This window comes from Hippocampus bargibanti, linkage group LG13 (assembly GCF_051943395.1).
Source record: "Hippocampus bargibanti isolate YZ-2025 linkage group LG13, ASM5194339v1, whole genome shotgun sequence".
NCBI classification, from domain to species: domain Eukaryota; kingdom Metazoa; phylum Chordata; class Actinopteri; order Syngnathiformes; family Syngnathidae; genus Hippocampus; species Hippocampus bargibanti.
Genome location: NC_142746.1, coordinates 9897223 through 9918834, shown reverse-complemented (window position 1 = coordinate 9918834; position 21612 = coordinate 9897223). Strand labels below are relative to the sequence as shown.

Below are 21612 nucleotides of genomic sequence, written 5' to 3'. Positions count from 1 at the left end.
GGTACTCTGTGAACCTTTCCAAGAGTATGAATTTACTGTAAAGCAGTGGGTGGGCATGAGTATATCCTCCAAGACATAGGTGAGTGTGGTGAAAAAGGTCTAAAAGTACCGTATTTTGCGGTGTATAAGGCGCACCCAAAAGCCTTAATTTTCTTCAAAAGATGACCCTGTGCCTTATACGTGAAGTAATATTGAGGCACAACAGCCCTCGCAACTACTGTGGAAAACCACCAACTTCATTTCCGCCTATAGAAGAAGCAGTATGTAACCCCAGCTTCTCCTGTAGCACCTTATAATGTGGTGTGCCTTATATTTGGAAAACAGTTATATATGTATATATGATACTTGGAAACCTTTTTCATTCTTTCAAGGTGCACTTTATTTATGATTTATTTGGAAAAGGTTTGAAAACACACCATTAATTGGTTGTGCCTGATACTCAGGTGCACCTTACACACCGGAAAGTATGGTAATGAATATTAAGTTTGGTCGATAAGAAGTGGAATAAAGCAGGTTGCAGAGGCCGTTTAGTTCCTGATATTCTATTGAAAAAAAGTAACATTTTTTTTAAAACAAAAAAAATACAACCTGTTGAGAACGGATCAACAGGTTTCTCATTCACTTAAAGGTCAACCAACACATTTTTTTTGTTTCCTAACTGACATCATAAAAACGTTTTATAGCATCTAAAATACCAAAAACACGCAGGCTGATATTTTTAGTCAAATGAAAAACACCAATAAAAATGACCTAAAGTGTCCAAAAACTACTTCAAAATGAAACCGGAAATGGCCAGTTTCAGAAGGTCCCGCCCTCTTGTTCGTGACGTCACGGCAAGACGTCTTGCCTTGCTCGAGAATCAAAACAATGGCTTCAGATTCGGATGATGCTTTCTTGTTAATCATCCAGTTAGTTTGCAATCGATTAAAGACGTTTTTCCATGTCATTTTGAGGCATCTGGACTGAAATGTAGTGTCCCAGAAAATGCACAAGATGCCGGCCAAGCTCCGTTGGATATGGGCTGATTTGTCTGCTGGGAATTTGTGTCAGCTCGTATCAAATAGTAGTCTTGGTGCAACACACAACGAACGTGACATCACGGTAGGTATCGTCACCAACTCAAAAACAAGACTTCCTGAATATTCAGCGCGAGTCTTAAAGGACAACTGACGTCCCCGGACAAGTTGTGTCCATAATTTGTAAAATGGCTTCGAATGGGATTTCGCGGGATTACGCACAGTGCAATCGTATCGCAGGATAAATGATGCCATTCGTAGAGGTCAGTAGCCACCACGCCATGTTTACAAAATTCGTCGCCGCCCCACCCGCCTTCCTTCTCCGTCTTTTTGCCGACATATGTCATACGTTCCCAGAGAGCTCATTGCCTTGAATAAATTATGACGGGCATGATTTGATGCTTGTGGAGCTCCCAAAAATAAAAATAAAAAACCCAGTTCCTCATTAGCTGCTTTTGGAGCATGAAAATATGATAGGCATGTTCAAGCAAAAGTTGAGTCCAAAATTAAATATACTGGAAATCTTAATATAGTTCACTTTTTCACAAAAGGACTATGGATGTGCTCTTTTTTTCGTAGACTGATTCATGACTCAAGATGATGCAAGGTGTGTTAATTTTTTAATTGAATAGACAAGGCTGCACTCCAAGATGGTGCCAAAGTAATAGTTCATTCATAAATAGTTATAAATAAATACATGTGTAAAAGTGTGGGGGGATTAGGGGACGCTCAATTGTCACCCTTCACAATACAATGGTTGTGAATCACTGTCTTTAATAGCACAAAAACCGAATTCGTCTATTTTGTTTTTAGGGTCAAATACTGCAAGTACTCCACTGGATCCCATTTTTGTGTGTGGTGTCCTAGTTGGCTTCGTACCACAGATGTGTTTTGTCTGCGGCTAACCAGGTATACAAAATGTCATCCCCTCGCTTATGCGCAAGATTACACATCTGTGCTGCCACTTGGACTTGTGCCTGGCGCCTTATTGCTGTGCAGGCGTAACACTGCAGTCAACCATCACAACAAAGGCCAAATAAACCCAATGTTGAACATATATTAACACTCTGAGGTTTAGGGTGTTGCACATTTCAAGGAACATCATCAAATGTCCAACTTTCCACTGCGCCTGTTCACCAAGACAACCATGGTCGGCGCTAGCAATTTCGTTAACAGGATGTTAGCGTGCAGCAGCTAACAGGACAAAACACAGTGAAAAGGAGGATATCCCCCTTTGTAGTCTTCTCATCCTCTTTGTTTGCCCTCTTTTGTTGGCACCAAACAAGCATGCCTTTGACAGGAAATAATGCGAAAAACATTCGGCCGTTTGATTATAACATTGTGTTTACCAAGGTGCCTGGAAATACGAGATTCGTTCTATGACCACGCTTGTCATGCAAAATGATTGAATTTCAAATCATCTTTAACCAATGAAATAAAACAAATGAAACTGTTACAGACTTGCATAAGATAAGAAAAGAAGAAGAAAAATGAACAATACGAGTTGTAATGCGTTATATATGAAAGGATACAACACTGACACAGAAAGTAAACATGTCATTTATGTTTTGTTTCAGGGGACACTGTGCGGCTCCATCTGGTGATGGAGAGACACTAGGAAAACTTTAAGTCAGCCACACTAAAATTAGCCACTTTTTTGATCGGCTAAAGATTATATGCATATGATATTATTCTCCACGACATCAATGGGACTAAACTTACCTGTACTCTGAAAAACTCTATAGAACTATATGTTCACTTAAAAATGTAATTCACTGAGTGTTTTGTGTGGGGATATCAGCCGCGTGAGAACTGACAAATAACTGCGTGACTTTAGCGCCACACTGTGGTTAACTTGTACTTGAGCCATTGTGCTCATTCAAACTAAAATTGACACACACACACACACACAAAATTTTGTGTGTGTGAAGATACGTTTGGAAGAATTAGAGGAATCTCATTTTGTCTGTCGTATACTCTACTGCAATACCAAATTCCTTCAGTGTTATGCTGTGTAACGTGCCTGTGTGGCCGCACGGGGACGATGTTTTACTTTTTAACGATTCAATAATTGCAAAGTGGATAGAGGCTATAAGGGAAAGTGACGTGTTCTCGACACAACTCAAACACTTAATTATAGTACCCCCACTGACCACAAGACGGTAGTAATGGCCCAACTGATGATAATAGTCGAGATTGTAGAGGTATCTGCCTCTACATTCTGGTGTATCTGCAGACCTGACCCAAACCGGAGTGTGTGTTTTATCTGTGCAAAGTAGACTAGGCTTTAACTCCTTAGATCTGACACCACAGTGGAGAAAACGGAGTGACATTTCCTGCAAGTGTCTGACCCGGAGGGCCCAGCTTAGCTGCTATCCTGAGATGCAGAGACAGCTGCAGAGCAGAGCTGCCAAAGGGAGCAGCTATCATTGGTTCCCTCCAGCACAGCGTTCATATTAGCCACATAGCAGTTGAATACGTCCCTATACTATATAAATAAAAACACTTTAAAGACCAGTCCGTTCCCCAAAGGAAAATACAGCAGAATTTAGCAGCCTCTCTGTTGTCCGGGATATCGCTAAAGTACATTATTTTTTTCATACATCCAAATATTTGGATTAAAAGTATCACTAACTATTATTTGTATGTATTTTTATTCTTTATACAAAAAAAAATGTACGGTAAATAACCTCTGTTTTGTTCTGATTTAAACAAAATCCGTTTCAATAAAAAAAAACATGAACATAAAGCAGTGTCTGAAACTCATGACAAAACGTTACTGCACACTAGAGCAGACAACTCTGAAAAGTGGCCTGTCTGGCCATAAAGTTGCCTGCCCCATTTTTCACAACTTGAAATACAATAAGACGACTAATCGTGAAAAAAAAAACCATGGTTGCAAAGTATTAAGGATTGTTTTTATTCAGGATGTCCCTACCACAAATGCTCCGTTACTTCATCGTAAATATCACTTGCTGATGATTTTGCTCCTTATTATGCAGCGTCGTCTGCTACAACCCATGTGAACTCCTCTTTACACAATGCTTTTAATGTATGTTCAATTTCTAAGCGCCTTTCAAACCTCTCAGGACACTTTAGAGTCACAGGGTAATGTACGTTTTGTAGCGTCATAAATTGTGTTCGCTTCTTTTGAATCTTTCTTCTGGGGCTGAGGTTCTGTGCATCTACTTAGAAAAATGATATGAAAATGCACGACCTTATAACACTCGGGAAAGACGGAAGCAGAAAGCAGGCTTCTGATTGGCTGCCGTGCCGAGTATGCAAATTACGAAACGAACCGAAATTCAGACATTTCCAAACCGAAAGAAGACTTCGAAATCAGAATAATTTATTCTGATTTCGAAATCTTCGTTCAAATGTTTGCTTTGTTAAATAAAGCAGACGTTAGATTTGAAAAAAAAAAAAAAAAAAAAAAATCTTGAAGAAGTTGTCAGCCACCCGGGCTGAGACATTTTGTAAATTGTACACCCGACGGAAAAGTTGGACGCCCCGCCCGGGTAGACGGTTTTTCAAACACTGACATAAAGTTAGTTATTTGTATTCTACTTGTCAATTTTTGATGACCAATATCTTCAATTTGTGTGAAAAACATGTATCTCCAAATCTTGTAATTTACATTAAAAACAAATACATGACGTTTTATTGTGGTTGGAAATGGAGGGGGGGAAAGGGACAGAATTTACTTATCTGTGCTTTGAAAGGAGTGACGATACATTATGATCGACTAAAAGTTGCAGTGTGATTATTTTTCTTTGAAAAAAGGATTCTGTGCCATTTTGTGGGACTTTCGGGCATTTCAGAAATTGCATATTACAGCGATACTAGGTGATCACAGGTGATCAGCAAATAATGCATAAAATCAGACAAAAAAGGTGGGGTCCGGAATATCTTAATTCACAAGTCTCATACTATGAATGGAAAGGGGAACACTTAAGACTTGTGTACATAGAAGTAAATATCATCCCCATCTGTATTTCACTCAGTCGTTCAATTAGAAACACATTTCAGTGAAGCTATGCTGGCTACCCTCAATCCTCTATCAATGCCAAAATCCCAATGATGACAGCCTTGAGTGTCTTCTTTTCCCGAGAAGCTAACTGGATGCCACAGCAGCCCTTCACATCAATCAACCAGGGTACACATCCTGTATAATCGGCAAGCGATGGTAGAAGACATCGTACAGGTGGCCTTGAAATATTTAAGTCAGGATAGATGAGCAACATATGACTCACGGGCCACATGTGATTCAAAAATGTATTTCATAATTGCTAAAAACGTGCCTTGTGCATGAAAACCACAGCGAAGATATAATTTTCAGCCTTACAAGACAATTATTTTCACTTTATCAGGACTTAATCGATCCAACGTTGGAGTCATTTGGATTTGGAAAATTGTAGTTTACATTTTTTTCTACTATATTTTTTATCTACCCCTTGAATTATAATAATAATAATAATAATTCACTGATTGATTATTTTGTAGTGATAACCAAAAAATATATAACATTAAAAATTGCAATCATTTTTTAAAAGTAACTAATAGACAGTCCTTAAAATTTTTTAATGTGCATGAATTATAATTGCATTTAAATCCATTTTTATTTGAATAATGAAGTTATATGAAAGTTAGTTAAGTCCATTTTTAGTTGAATATTGAAGTTACTGTATATGAAAGTTTACTAAGTTTAATATTTTATTGTTGAGATAAACTATTTTAAAGTAACCCTTTGTATATATTTTTTTAAATCACTTCTGAGTACACAAGCATTCTTCAGGCTTGTCTTTTTCCATCTTTCATGTGGCTCACTTGTGTGAATATTTTATTATTTTTCAGTCCGAAAGAAGGGCCAGTGTTACAGTAGAGGTAGCGTTGAGCTATTTTCGGAGAGGCTATCAGCAGCTCGGGACATACTGCAAGTCTGAGTGACAGGACAAGTGTTGCGCTGGAGCCGTCCCTTGTTCATTTGGGGAAAGGCATTCTTCGGTGTAAGCGGACCTCCCTCCCATCATACCCTTAGCCAAGGCGGTCGGAGCGGGGTGCACCTCACTGTGTGTGAATGTTTGTGTGCATGTATGTTAAGGTATGAGCGTCGTACTCTGAGCTGGCCTCAGAAAAACGTCAGTCCATACAGCGTGACTGGCAAAGATTGTAGTGTTTGAAGGGGGCCCTTACTGCAAACTATGGGGCCAAGGCATTGAGGGCCCCCATTCACTGAAAGAACAAGATCAAATCCTAGAAAAAGAAGACACTTTAAAAAGCCAGGGGGGTGAAAAAAAGTCCAAAGGAGAGCATCAGAATGGTCGCAGAGGAAGTTTTGATTACACTGACCGGTGGAGCGCCGTGGGGCTTCCGTCTGCAGGGTGGCGTGGACCACCACAAACCACTTCAGGTGGCTAAGGTAAGACAAAGACCTTGGTCTGACAGTTGTCATTTTTTAAAGTTGTCATTTGTGCGAGTGACAATTGGAATTGTGTACGACTATAGGGGTCATACAAATACAATTTTCCCTCCCAGGCCCATTTGGGGCCTGACTATGACATTATGGGCTACGTACTCATGCTAAACACAAAGAGTATTTATTAAACATTTGAATTTCAAATTCAAATAGAAAAACTGGTCACATCATCCACTCAGCCGTGTCAATCACACTGCAGAAAAAGTCGAGAACACATGACCTTGCGGGATATTTACCAATGACTTTGTCCACATTTAATGGATAAGGTCATGGTTTATGATTCAAGTGAACCTATTACCAACTGTGAATGTGTCTGTGTTGTATAGGGTGGGCATGCCGTTGGCACTATAATCTGTCCGTTTGAGTTCAAGCTGTCCCGTTATTTGAGATTTATATGGAAACACTTGCATCGCTGCAGTAAAGTCTGGATTAAGATGCCGCGTGGTGTGATGATTCTAGGTCAATCCACGCAAGACTTGTGGTCTTCTGTCTCCTTAAATTTGATTTACTGGTACTGTATTTTTAACCTATATTGTATATATAAATCCCACAAACAAAACAGAAAAGTCAACCATTTGTTATTGTTTATGAGGACTCAATCCTGATATAATTTGTCATGATGGCTGAATGATATATATGAAGGATTTTAAACCCACAAATGATTCAATGAGAATATGATTTTTATTATGTGCTGATTGAGGGGGTTTCTATTTTGGTCAAGAAGTGGTATAGGTCATGGTGAGCCAGGAGGTGTGTGTTTCAGTTGAGTGCATAAAAAAGTCTACTTTGTACCTGCCATTCTTGGTCTGCAAATACTTTGAAGGGCAAAATGTTCAGTTTATGGATTTCAGGTGAAATTTTAGGAAGAACCTAAAATGCACCACAATATTTATTGGTGGAGGCTTATTTTAGCCTTCTCAAAACTTTTGACTGTGCATTTTTTGGCACAAATATTCACAAACAATGAGCGAGCTAAACAGAAAAATTCCCCAAAATAGCAAAACTGGTTGATGCATGCCTCGACCAAATCTGGGTTCAATTTCAATTAGCATTAGCCTCTGATTTTGTGAGGGAAGAGTTGCAACACAGTTTGAATTCAGGAAAGATATCACAGATAAAAACTATGCCAAAACTTACGAAAAAATGAGTCGTGAAATTGCAGATCACTTGTATCATCCACATCTGTGAAACCCGGAGAGGGCAAACCTGGAAGGAAGAAGAAAAATAATTACAACCGCTTGTATTGAAATCAACGTCTTCATCGTGTTGGTCATACTCTGACGTTGCAAGATCAAGGAAACACATAACAACTGATTTTCAGTATCTTGTCAGTGCTTACATGCTCCCAACGAAGTCAGTATCCCCAAGGAGATAAATCCTGAGTCTGATTTATTTGTGAAGACTTGGTGGGGGAAAATAACTGAAAATTCTGGGCTGGGAAGGGTGGCTGCCCAAGTTGAGGTGTTTCAGGGAGACAAATTCAATGAACTGCAAATTTTGGTGTCCATATTCACAATATGCGTCGTCATGAAATTTGCTCATAATAGTTTCACAATTCACACACCACTTCAGTTTTACTAGTAAGACCGAGCAAATGAAAGAAAATCTGAATATTCACAGTACAAGTGATTTTACAGTTTAAAAGTGTTTTTTATACACTGCCACAATGGTTTTGTTACATCATGGATGACCTGGATGTGCATCATAGACAGAAAGAAGACTGGCTAGAGCAGTAGGAGGCAAGGTAAATGAGAGAAAAACTAAATTACTAAACTCTTAATCATGATGTTGACCATTCAATTCGGTGTCTATTTAGCCCTAAGTTAAATAAATTAATGAGAGTGTGTGTGTGTGTGAGAGAGAGAGAGAGAGAGAGAGAGAGAGAGAGAGAGAGAGAGAGAGAGAGAGAGAGAGAGAGAGAGAGAGAGAGAGAGAGAGAGAGAGAGAGAGAGGCAGAGACATAGAGAGAAAAGAAAGACGGACGGAGACGGACAGAGAGACGGACGGTGAGACGGAGGGATGGACGGAGAGACAGACAGATCGATAGATGATCAGTCTGTAGCCGCGCAGTATCATCAACAAGTTGCAACAGAATACGGAGAGACTGAAAGAGTCACAGAGAGTCACTAACGTTGTGCAGCAAAAAAAAATGACTGGAACACTCATGCCCATTAAAAAAGTCAACATCAATCTACACAAAAGTTATTGCGCATTTTAGGCCAATCCTGGAACTTCACCTGAAAGCCCAACATCCTTAACTCAATGAAGCACTCCAAACACTACAAACTACGTCATTATCTAGATGACTTAGTTGTAGTGTTTATACCCGAGGACGGGGACACCAAATCACCTTTATGGCAAAGGACAGCTGCTCCCATTACTAAATCGGCATGCTCGTTCACCGCTGAGAGCAAAGGAGGCATGGCCACGTTGGACGTCATATACACCGACAGGTGGAAGAGCTCTGACACTTTGGAGTTTTGGGAGCGCAGAGTTCGTGCCTGTGGACCGGTGCCTGTGCGCTCTTGAGTGTTTATTTCGGAGTGAGCGTGTATTTCTGTACAGGAGGCGTGCTCCCGTGAATGCGGGCTTGGAAGGGTATCAAGAACTGTTACGCTTTTTGATCACAAGGTGACTGAATAAATAATTGGTATCCTGCACCACAAGTGGGGTGATAGACTATTTTATATGCGCATATGAAATAGTTCTATCAGGGCCACTTTGAAAAAGGCTTGGCTAAATGAGGATGTGCGATTGCCCTACGTATCAACCGGAATAGCTGAGGAGAAAACGAATTACGTTGACTTGGTCGATTCTTTTTTAATTCCAAAGGTACAGTCAGGACAGTAGGAACTGTGTATTTTGCAAGAAACGATGCACCAACTTGGTTTCAATGCATCATAGTGGTTAACAACCTTTTTATAATCAGATAGCCTCAACGCTGACTTAATAAACGTTTTTGTTTTGTTTTTTTAAACCTATAAAAATTCCAGCTAAATACATTTCAGATTGGTCCAGACGGACCTTGCCACAAATAACAAAAGCTTCTCATGTAAAGTGTGTATAAGTGTCCCACTTGAGCAGCAATGAGTTGAATATGTTCACAGCATGGCAATGCCGTCAGGGAATAGGCCTACCGCTGATACACGACACAAACATTTTCATGTACACTTTACAGTTGGTTGTCCTAACCGCTGAGTTGTGAAGCCAGCGAAATATTAATTTGCTTGTTAAAACGGCATGTCAGTGCGAAGGCAGAAAAACACAACCAGCTGCAATTGACTTTGACAGTTCCTTGCTTACTTGTATTTCTATACACAATAGAGTCCTTTCATTGTTTTGAATGATTACATTTCTTCATATTTGTTCTAATGTAGGTTCGCAAACGTAGCAAGGCATGCAGAGCTGGTTTGAAGGAGACTGACGAGCTGGTGTCCATCAATAACCAGCCATGTGATGAGTTATCCCATGCCCAGGCTATGATCCTTGTAGATGCCTCCCTGGGGATTCTAGACATCCGTGTTAAAAGGTGAGAACAAAAGGATTAGATTGGTTTGTCTATGATCAGAAGCAGTAGTGGGAGATTCTCACATCCAGTTGCATTTCCTGAAATCATTTCAGGAAACAGTTCCTGAAGCCCAATGTAATACCATGGTTCTTGCTTCATGAGGTGGCCTTTGTACACAGTATCATAAAGCAGTTAACTGATAGCTGCCATGTTCACGCACACCAACTATAAAAATGTGTTCCCTTATAGAAATGAAACAAGTTATCTGCCATTTTAAACTGCAGATTTTCATGCATGGGAGTTTTGTACTTCAAATCGATGTCAAATCTCATGAATGTAAAACCAGCCAGTCAAACCTCGGTTTTCGACCATAATCTGTTCCAGAAAAAATGTCTGAAAACCGATTTGGTTTCCCATTATAATCAATGTTTGCTTTTTTTATCGTGATTAAACAATACAAACACGCCTGTTCACGCTACATGAGGATCATGTGTCGGTCAAAATGAGACGTGACACAAAGAAGTGACATATACGGAAATGGAGGGAGTTGAGTGGTGCATTCAGGTGCGCTCAATTTGTTCAAGAACAAATTTGTTTGTGAACTAAGGCATAAAAAAAAAGAATTGGTCGAGAACCGAGACGTTTGAAAATCGAGATTTGACTGTATAGTATTTTGTAAATTTCAGCCGAGTACGATCCAAAACTAGCCAATATCAAGATTGACTTGAGTACACAAAATGATGGTGTTTCAAATGATAAAACAAAGTCTAAACCTTCCAATTTGCAGAGTACCTGCTGCCTTTCAGTCTGTGGTGCTTGTGACACGCGCCCCTTCTCCTCGCATCGACAAGGAGTACCGTGCTTCCCTGCAGACCCTGTCACCCACGGTCCTTCACCAAGCACCCGTCCGAGAGGTGCACCGTAGCCGATCTTCCTTAACCAGCGGTTTGACATCACCACCCGGTAGTGAGGCCTACTATGGCGAGACTGATAGCGACGCAGACGTGGCGGGCTACGAGAGGCAGCGGCGTCAGAAACGACGCAGCCCCAATTCCAACATGGGTAAACCGACGGGACGGACCTCTCCTGAGGGTGGGGAGACTTCGGAGATGAGTGGCTATGACAGCGCCCCAGATGCACAATCTTACCCAAATTTGTCGGAAGGACATGGGGGAGGCGAAACTGGGGGGCTGCCTGGGGTAGCACAAAGGGAAGTAATTTACCAGCCCCCTGCTCCAGGAATGTGGTCCTCCCAGACATCAACTGAGACATCTTCCATCATCTCGTCAGCAGACGACCAGGGGCCACGGGATGGAGAGCAGGAGAACTTTCTGGAGCTTGCTAGCGTGCCGCTGGTATCCCCCGAGAGGGCAAAGGAGGCAATGATGCTGCGCTCTCGTAACCAGCTCGTGCCCATGGTGGGCCCTGTGAATAACCCCGTCGACGAGGAACTTACAACAACCTACATGGAAAAGGCCAAGCAAGCCAGTAAGTTCAGTTGTGTATAAATATTCTGGTTGGTATACAACTAAGAAAAATGTTTCTTTACCACCAGTTTTCTGAAGAAAGGTGATTTTATTAAAAAAAAAAACACTACTTGGCCAAAGAGTAGCCACCTGAGGGAAGTTGAATTGATTTTTCAGATGGTGGTATCATCTAATAAAAAACAAGGAAATACCATTAGGGTACATGGCATACTAAGAACTAAAAAGCAGTTAAGGCATGTTGTCACTCCTACATGCACTTTCTACACAGCAACTTTGTAACTTTCTGCCAGCTTGCACATATATTTGCAAACTCACAGATTTACCCTTGAGTCCAGCTAATGTGAGAAGCTTAAAACTTGCTAGGGATTTTTTCCAGGGGTGCCACTGTGGCAGAAGACGAGGTGATTGATGGCCGTTAAGCCCTGCCATTCAAGATGGGTTTATATGATGACCTCAGAAAGAATTCAGAGATGTTTGACCTTTACTGCTAACATATACAGAATCAATACCCATTGTTGTCATCAAATCTTAAACCCGTAATATGTGTCCAGTACATACTTAGATAGGATTGATTATATGTTTATTTTGTGCAATCAAAAAAAAACATGAAAAATAGCTCTGGATTTTCCATTTCACAGAGCTTAACCGAGGAGATACGCCACAGGACAAGCATGTAAAGGAAGCCAGAAGAAAGTGTAGAACAATTGCATCGCTACTGACGGACGCCCCTAATCCTCACTCCAAAGGGGTGCTGATGTTCAAGAAAAGGCGGCAGCGCTCCAAGAAGTATACCCTCACGAGCTTTGGCAGTGTTGATGAGGATCAGTGCCTAGACTCGCAAGAGGAAGATGAGGTGTTACCTGGTAGCGAGTCAGAATTTGAGGAAGAGGGCTTTTCGGCTGCTCCTGACCCAACTTGGGATAGTGACTATTTGGACATGCTTGAGAAAAGGGCAACTGCAGGTGTCGAAGGTCGTGAGGATGGGGAAGAGGATGCTCCAAGTCCGGGCTTGGATGCCACTACAGGGAAAGGTGCCCAGCTGTTTGAACAGCAGAGGAAAAAGGCCGCTGAGCATGCCAAAAAGTCAGAGGCGACACAGTCTCAGGCAGCCCAACAAGCTATAAATGAGCATGCGCAGATGTTTTACCCAGAGAGTCAAGGGTATACACGTATGCAGCAAGATGTCTACCAAGTGCAACCAAGCTTTAACATGCCTAATGGAGATCTATCCCAGACCACAGGTGCAACAGCTAAAATGGGTGTGCAAGGGGGCCCCAGTCCAGCCATCGACTCTGTGGATATGATCACTGGCAATACAGCACCGGTTGTAACATCCATACCAGAAACACCTGCCAGTAATGTTCTCAACAGAACTGCACGTCCTTTCACACCTGGCTTCATTACTATCCGGGCTGCAACTGCTCCGGTAGCATTCAATCCATCTGCCACAAAGACAAACCAGCGACCGACCTCAGCAGCTGCTGTTCAACCGCCATTATTTAATATCCCAGGGCATGATATTAATGCTACATCAGTGACATTACAACTGTCCCCTGGTCCTGCAAGCTTTTCTAAAGCTTCTGGTCCCGTAACTCACACAGCAGAGGCTTCTGTCATCTTAATTCCTTCAACCAGTTCCTCAACACACAGGGTGCAACATATGACTGCTGCTTATCCATTTCAGCATGTAAATGTGCCTCCTGTGAGTCTAGCTCCAGTGCAGCCCATATTTTCTGCTCCATCACAGACAATGGTTTCAACTTCACCACAACATATGGTATCAGGTCCACCACAGCGCATTGTGTCAGCTACACCACAGTTTAAGGTTTCAGCACCAATAGCTCAGATTCCTGGTTCAATTCAACAAGTTGCACTTTGCCCCCCAGTTGTGCCAGTAGCCCCTCCATGCCCAACTCAAATTCCCATGACAACTATAGCATCAGAAACAATAGCTCCAACCTCCGTTTCTGGTCAAGGAGGTCGTACCGGAATTTTACTTGAGTCTCGACGCCGTGGTGGAAAACCAAAACCTATGTTCAATGTACCAGAAGTCAAAAAGAATTCACCAAATCCCGAACTGTTATCAATGGTGCATAATTTTGATGAGAGGGCCACAAATCCCAGGCATAGCCAACATTTCTTTGAAGATTGTTATGATGGTGTGCAGGAAGGAAGCAGTACAACGGTCGGCAGAGGGAAGATGCCGCCACCGGTAGCGCCAAAACCTCGGGTTCTGCAGGAGGCCCAACATATCATTCAAGCAGGGGGCATGGGGGGTCAGTTCTTTGTCCGCACACAGAACCACATGGGTATGTATGCAGTGGATGCCCCTCCACAGACCCAATACCAAGAACAAGTGCCTTTGCATAGCACAGCACAACTCTTCCACCCCTCCTCTCAATGGAAATACTCCTCCAATGTGCGTGCCCCTCCACCCATTGGGTATAACCCACTCCTAGCTCCTTCTATCCCCACAGGGCCTCAGAGGAACATGGGCAAGCCAGGTAGTAAGAGTACAAGTGGCTCACAGCGAGAGGGTATCCAAGCTCTAGATTTCATGAGACGGCAGCCTTATCAGCTCAACTCTGCCATGTTTAACTACAGTGGAAGTGCTGCTAATCTCTCAGGCAGCCCTTCTCACCCAGAGAAGGGGCAGGGAAACTATACGGCAATGGTGGGCAGTTCATTAACCTCACCAAAGCAGATACCCGTAAAAACAGCTCATGCCTATGAGATCAAGAGATTCTCAACACCAACACCTATGTCTGCTCCCACACTAGTCCCCAAAGTTCTTGCCCCACGCTCAGCCACCACCCTCGGAGAGCATATAGACCACTCTGATATGACAACTCCACCGCCAAGTCTGACTGATCCAACCACAGATGTCAAGTTGGCACAAGGCCCATTCAGAGACTCAGTTTCACTTTCGTCCCAAATAGGTGGCTTGCCAAGCCTTCCAAAATTATCTGCCATTCCACGACCGAACCCTGTCCCTGGTGTAGCAGCCCATTGCGGTCCAGTGTCTTACAACACCGGACTACAGGCAGCCAAGCAGTTCCAAAGTGCTCCTGAGCTAAATACATTTTCTTCATTGCCCCCACTCAAGACCAACCAAGTTCGGGTGCCCAAGCCACATTTTGTTGCCTCCAAGGTGGGTGTTCAGGCTCATGTGTGGAGACCTGGCGCAATTTAGACAATTAAACAAAGTCCAGGTGTGCTGTTCATTAACTCATCCTTGTAATTACATTTGCTGCTAGTGTTGGTTTGTTTATTTGTTTTCCAAAGAAATTAGGAAAACGCCACATTATATTTTAATATATTTATGGTTGCCTAGTTTTGGAAAAGGATGCGTGTCCCCTAACACATGAAGAAGCAACTCAAAACAAACAAAGAGTCAAATGTAAATGACATTTTTTAAAATGTCTATGAGGTCATTACACATTATGGAGTACTCTTGTGGCATTTTGTTATCAATTCCACTGAGTCCCAGTAAACAATGTGCACTTACATTACATTACAGTCAGTGTATTAGCAGTGTACAACTTCCAAATAAAACAATGGTACAGCTGATAAGTGTGGCCTTTGCAAATATGGGTAACTCATACCTTTTATTTCATGAAACAACACAAAGGAACAAGTGTGTATTTTGTTGATCTTATATAAAGTGCAAGAGAAGGAATTACTTCCTTCAAGCATTAATAAAATGATTTTATGATATGAGAGAGGCTGTGGAGATGTAGAAATGATCAGTAAGATAATAATAGGAACGACAACTGAATGTGCCCAGTGATTATCATATGTACATGGAGAAGTTAATCCTATTTTTATTTGTACGTAAGATTTTAAATTGTTTAAGTCGTGAGAAACCACACCCTGGGGATGTTAATAGAGGGTGACAAGGAAGAATAGATGTTTGATGGATAGATGACAAAAAGTCGACACACTGAAATGTGTTTTTCCTTTAAAAATAAAGCTTGAAGAAATGAGTAGAGTTTAGATTTAAAGTCATACTTTGGCTATTTTCTACTGTATGGATGATGTTTAGGTTGCAAAATGGTATTTGTGAATGGTACAATGACAAGTGCGAACCTTACACATGTGTCTGAGTATTGAAATGTCTGGAGATGTTTATATTTCCAAAAAATGAGATGAATAAAATTATTTCCGAAAAGCATACTTGTCTCACATTTCTGGTTACGTGCTGTCTCCTGTTGTTCAAAATACAGAGGGGCCTTGGTTTACGAACTTAATTGGTTCCTAGACAGAGTGTGTAAGGCGAAAAGTATGTATCCCAAAAATTAATTTCCCATATGAAACCATTAAAATTAGAATAATCCGTTCCCAGGTCTCCATAAAATATAATTTTCAACTAAATAAGCCTTAAAACTAGACACAACATACCGTATTCTATGTATAATAAATGTGCTATTGTATTGTAGTGAAAGAAATGCACTGTACTGTAGAAAAAAGTCACTTTATTTACATTTGTGATGGTGATTGTGATGGATTGCTCTTAATTGACATTGCTCTTAATTGCGCTTAATTGACACCTGTTGCTTTCTGACTCGTAAGGTCTTACGAAACTGAGGCATCACATTATCATTCATCATGTTGATGATTCTCAAAGCCACAGTCTTTTCTGGGTGGAATTGTTCAATAAAAGCCTGCACATCACACATTCTTCCATGCACCTTTCAACGATCAAAGGGTAAGATCATGCCAAGACTTTTCTATCAGCGGAACACAATGATACCGTAACGTTCCGAGCGTGACAGGGATAGCTGACTCGTCGGAACGTTAGGGTTGGATCCCTCCCTAAGCAGGCGGCAGAGACGTAGGTGCTGGCAGAGATTTTATTACAACAAAAGGCATGAGTCCGATGACTCCACGAACCCGACAAAAGAAGGTGGGTGGGGGCAATCCATCCAGCCTATCAAGCTAGGCAAAATAAAATGACACGCGGGGGTGAAAAAAAAAAAACACATGATCCCGGAAAGCAACAAACTTACGCGATCGCGGCTAACAATCACCTCGGGTGAAGCAAACTCTTGTGCTGGCAAGTCCAAGACACTGGCAAGGCACGAGGCGTCGTAATCATGTCACTGGTGAGGTGACAGCGACCCGTTGAAACGCCCCAGTATCAGTGATCAGGGAATTGACATCCGCTGGCGGAGGTCGGGAGCGGCGGCCCCACCCCAGCTATCAACTCGCATGTGACAATTTCTGTGCCATTAGTCACATGAAACCATCGACTAAATAACGCCTTTGTGTAAAGATTTTAGGCGAAGGATGGTAGTAATGGTGGACTTAGTATATCGGGCTCTTTATTTGTAGAATGGTAGTAGTAAATTACCCTCAGGTAAGTGACATACAGTGTGGGAAATGTGTCGGGCTGAGATTCAGATGAAAGCCGCGCGGTGCGCACCTGTGATGCACACCTCGTTCGTGTTTCTCAATGATCTACTTCTTCTCCTCAACTGTAATTATATTTTGTGTCTTCTTTGGCTGAACATGAGCCTGTGGTGGGGTCTTTTTCGGTCCCATAACGGCTAAAGTATCGTTGCAGACGATCGATGTGTGCACTCATAGAAAGGGGGTGTGGAAAGGTAGGCCGGCTGTGGCACTGTACGGTCGTGTGCTTTGGTGTTCTTCCACCAAAGACTACTCCGCCACTCCGCCGTAAAAGAACCACGGCTGGCGGAGTCCGCCAGCCGTGGTGGGGGGTGTGTATTGCGAAAATAGTGCTTAATCCAAGGTTTAATTTTCATAAATGTAAAGTTCGTACACCGAAAAGTTCGTAAGGCAAGGTGTTCGTAAACCGAGGCCCCACTGTAGAAAAAAGAAAAAAAAAACGATATGCTTTTTGGGCTGATGCCAATTTATAGTCAAAGAGGCTGATGACTGATAACTGGAGCCAATATTTGCAACAAAAAGTAAAATATTCATGTTTAAAAAATATAAGTACTAACATTTTGTTGAAATGTCTTTCAGTATGGTTAGTAGACAGTTTTTCAATTGTGCATAATGTTAAAGTTCTAATTTCTTGATCTAAACTGAATACAGTAATATATGTTCTCTTACAATTTAAACTAGAAGAGTTTTTTAAATGCCAATAATCCTCATGCCAAATATCAGTGCAAATAATCGGTTCATTCATCGTTCATGGAACTATATTACAATCATAATATATTGTGTGTAGAACACACAATAGAGTAGCAGTAATAATACAAATAATCAAGAAAAAATATTGCTTCTGCACATAAAGAAATTACATTTTTATGACACAATCACATTATTTCCTCATTCAGTCATGGCTTAATTTTTAATTTATATTCATAGTTCCGTTGTAAATTAATAATCTGTGATTTTTTTTCTGCCACTGTGTTAAAGCTTCTGCGATTTGTACTTTTATGGGAGGGTCACTTGGTGGCGCTGGAGTATTAGAGTGTGTAGTCTGGGTCAGGGAAGGATACTTCAAGTCTCACGTTTTCAGATACACTTACATTCATCAATTAAAAAAAATTAACAAGCACATTTTAGTGGGGGGAGTGGATAAATGGAGGGCTCTTGATCCGTAAATGCAGGTTAGGCTTGATTAAAGAATGATGCAGGCCCGATACACACGTCACATGTAATGTGTCTGACGCTCACTTTGTAACACAAACAGCAATGGAGTCAAAACGTCAAAACACATATGCTTAACCTCACACCTGCACAGTGTACATGTGTGCATTTGCACTTGCCCACACTTTCCCCATACACTGTGTACAGCCTAAAGACACCACTTGTGGTCTCTTGAGGGTTATCTTGTAACTGATGAGGCTTCCCTGCGTTCTTGCTGCTAAATATACGCTCCACAACCATCTGGGAGAATCATTTTGTTCCCTTAATATCCCCATCAGCACTTTAAGCTGGCCAAATGACTGACCCCCAAATCCCACCCGCCCCTCCATGCCTTAGCAACTCTTGCATCCCTATTCATACTCCTCAAAATCCACATCCACCACACCGCTGCCACCAGGAACCCCAGCCTGTAAGAGACAACCTACCATTTGAGTGTAGGGTGGGTGTCGTGCTGACCCCTGAACCGGAATTCAACTATACGTAGGCTTTTGGAAAATCTGTCAACTCGGAATCTTGGGTCTCTTACTTCTCTGGATTATTAAAAATAAACAACAACACCACAGGTGAGTTTTCGTCAGCTGACAGCTTTGATTTAAATCCGCAAAACAGGTACAGGAGAGGTAAACGTGTGTGACATGTTGCAAATGATCTATTCTGGGGGGAATTGAGAAATTGGGACAATTCGTTTTTGCAATGCTGCAAAACTTTTACTGAAAAAGCTGATAATCTGATACCAGCTGAATGTTCTACTTGCATCTTCAAAACACCAAAGGAATGGGCCAGTGTGTTGACCCTCCCACTCTGGGCACTGCATAGATGTAATATGCTGTCACCAACCCCAGAAAAGGAGGGTGTTAAACCTGAGAAGTTGCCCCTTCATTATCTTTGAGTTTCAAACTATACCCACAAATGGCTTTCACAAATGCTAGATTGAGTCATATTTGTGTTCCTTCAAGGATTAAAAATAAGGATTATATATTCCAGGTGTGTTTTTGTGTGCTGATGGATTGTATCAGACCCGCCGATGGTCAAATGGTACCTTTACTCGTTGCTCAATGTCTTGGCTGGAGGGCGACGGGATGGGGTGCGGGGGGGTAAACTAAAAATAGCCTTGTGGGTTGTGTTACAGTCACTCAATGTGATGTTTTTCCTTTTAATCGGAGGGCTACTCTATGTGTTTAAGACTGGAGGTGCTTATGGATATCTACCAAGAAAGAAAAACTAAGAGGTTCCGTGGGAGTATATTTAAAAAAATGTGGAAACTATTAATTTCAGGGATCCTCCAATAGAGTATGGTTATCAACTTAAGCAAACTTGAGCTTCGATATTTGTACAGAGATGGAGCATAAGTCACATAAACACCATCCAACACAAAGCTCGTCAAAGCCAGATGATGACCCCAATGTTTAGAGATTCGTTGTTCCCCCTACTGACCAGATAAACAATGCTTGTCACCCACACAGCCATGCCTGCAAGGACGCCCACCCTGATAAACAAAAGGAGAAAGCCCACCAAAGTCGTCATTGACATATCAAATATCTCTCAGGATGGTAAGTCAGAGAGTGTGTACTACGATCGACCAAACTTGACAGCATGAAGTTGGTGATTTCATGTGATGAATGAACTTATCTAGAGTACGAGCCCATGGTGAAGATATCAGAGTTTCACTTGGGAAGAAAGATTGGCCTGCCAAGGGACATCATGCTGGAGGAGTTGTCGCTACTGAAGAACAAAGGCTCCAAGATGTTCAAGATGAGGCAGCAGCGAGTGGACAAGTTCATCTACGAGAACAACCCAGACATCTTCTATGGCGACTCCATGGTAACCAACAGCAAATGTTCCAACGCAGGGGGTTGAATCAACACAGACGTGTTTCATTTGATCTGTCTTCCTTTTAGGACGAGTTGCAAAAGTATATCCCGACAGAAGGCGGTCAAATGGGGAGTCAGACAATACACCTGGGTGGGTATCTGCTCAGCAAGGATACCAGTCAACAGCACTATGGAGGCATGGTGTATGGGGGAGGGTCCTCCAAGGCTCCCCCAAAGCCTGGAAGCAAGGCCGGAGAAGCTGGAGGAGCAGGAACAGTCGGAGGAAGTGCTGGGGGACAAGGCGGAGGTCAGCATGGGAAAGATGGAGGGTTTGGGAATCCACACAAAATGTTTGGTATGTAGAATTGCTGAAATCACACCAATTTGTTACACATTCTACTAAGGAGTCCCCTTTTCAAGACTATTGGGTCCCTTCAAGGCAAATGTAACACAAACACACATTCAACCATCCAGTGAGCGCCCTTCAGAAAACCGTAACAGCCTTTCCAGTTTGCTCATTTTTGTTCATAGATGGTGGAAAAGATGATGGATCTAAGAAGATGCCCCCGAAAACTTACATATCACCTTGGGAAAAGGCCATGAAGGGTGATGAAAGTTTGCTCGCCACCCTAAAAGGGTTCATGCCCGGCCCTGTCCAACATATTGAACTGTGCAAGTACAAATGCTTCAACAGGTATTCGTGTACATTTTCAATAGATTTAAATAAAAATATTGAATCTGTTGGCTGTGATCTTTGGCTAAAACGACTACTTGATGATTTTATGAAGCAAAGAGAATGGGTTATCTAAATTACTGTCAAAATTTGAGCTACTGTATGTTAATTTGTGGAGTACGATAAAATTGGAGAATTAGAACCATAACCACCTCATTTGGCTGCTAATGTCTATTATGCAGAACCCAGCAAAGCGGGATTTGGACAGCTTAAGCATCTTTCCTTGTGCTTTTTTGTGAATGAAACTGACATTTGCCTCCCATTCCCAGGACTGCTATGCCCTACGGCGGATTTGAAAAGGCCCTACAATTCATGAAATTTCAAATGCCTGACACTAAGAACAAAGTGGTAGCTTTGCCTATTCTGGAGTACGGGCACAACCTCAAGCTGCGACCTTCTTTTAACCGCACCCCCATCGGTTGGGCCGGCAGCAGCGAGCCTTGTAGCATCCACGTGGAGGTTGACGGTGTGCTCTATGACGGCGAGACCGAGGAGCTCTGAAGAAGCTGTTACTGTCGGCCACTAAGCGCATGCAAAAAATAAGCCTAACATGCAAACACATGCTGGCATGCACACTCACACGAGATGAGGTTATAGCAGTTGTTTTTTGTGATGGCTCACATGTGGAAATGTTCATGCTCCGAGAAACAAAAGAACAAAATGTATATGGTCTTGAGAGAATAAACAATGGCGACATTTTGAACATGTTAAGGGATAGACTCACTTCATCCCATGTCAATTGTGTCGGTATGTCAATAATGGTTGTTAGAAACAAGCACCTGTTTGTATTGTTCGTCATTGGCTCATCAAAGTGCAGTTACAATTGTTGACAAGAAATAAACCCATTTTAAAAATGCAACACATATTTTTATTTGATAACTAGTAAGGATTGTGGAAAGAAAACAAAAAAGAACAAGGATTACATAAATATACACACAAAAGGAAGTTAAATGCTCT

At 41.9% G+C, this 21612-nt stretch overlaps 2 protein-coding genes across 2 annotated transcripts; both read left to right on the top strand.

Moving 5' to 3' along the window:
* The first annotated feature begins 6004 nt into the window (after positions 1-6004).
* On the top strand, positions 6005-15661 carry synpo2la (synaptopodin 2-like a). Its single transcript, XM_089011489.1, has 4 exons — positions 6005-6435; positions 9870-10021; positions 10788-11488; positions 12126-15661. Exons 1-4 carry the CDS (start codon positions 6334-6336, stop codon positions 14678-14680), a joined length of 3510 nt encoding a protein of 1169 aa, XP_088867615.1. The 5' UTR covers positions 6005-6333; the 3' UTR covers positions 14681-15661.
* A 2797-nt stretch (positions 15662-18458) lies between these two features.
* Positions 18459-21514, top strand: LOC148889276 (myozenin-1-like). The gene is made up of 6 exons (XM_089011493.1): positions 18459-18674; positions 19575-19661; positions 19745-19932; positions 20010-20229; positions 20454-20616; positions 20925-21514. The coding sequence occupies exons 2-6, from the start codon at positions 19577-19579 to the stop codon at positions 21154-21156; spliced, it is 888 nt and encodes a 295-aa protein (XP_088867619.1). The 5' UTR covers positions 18459-18674; positions 19575-19576; the 3' UTR covers positions 21157-21514.
* The last annotated feature ends 98 nt before the right edge of the window (positions 21515-21612 follow it).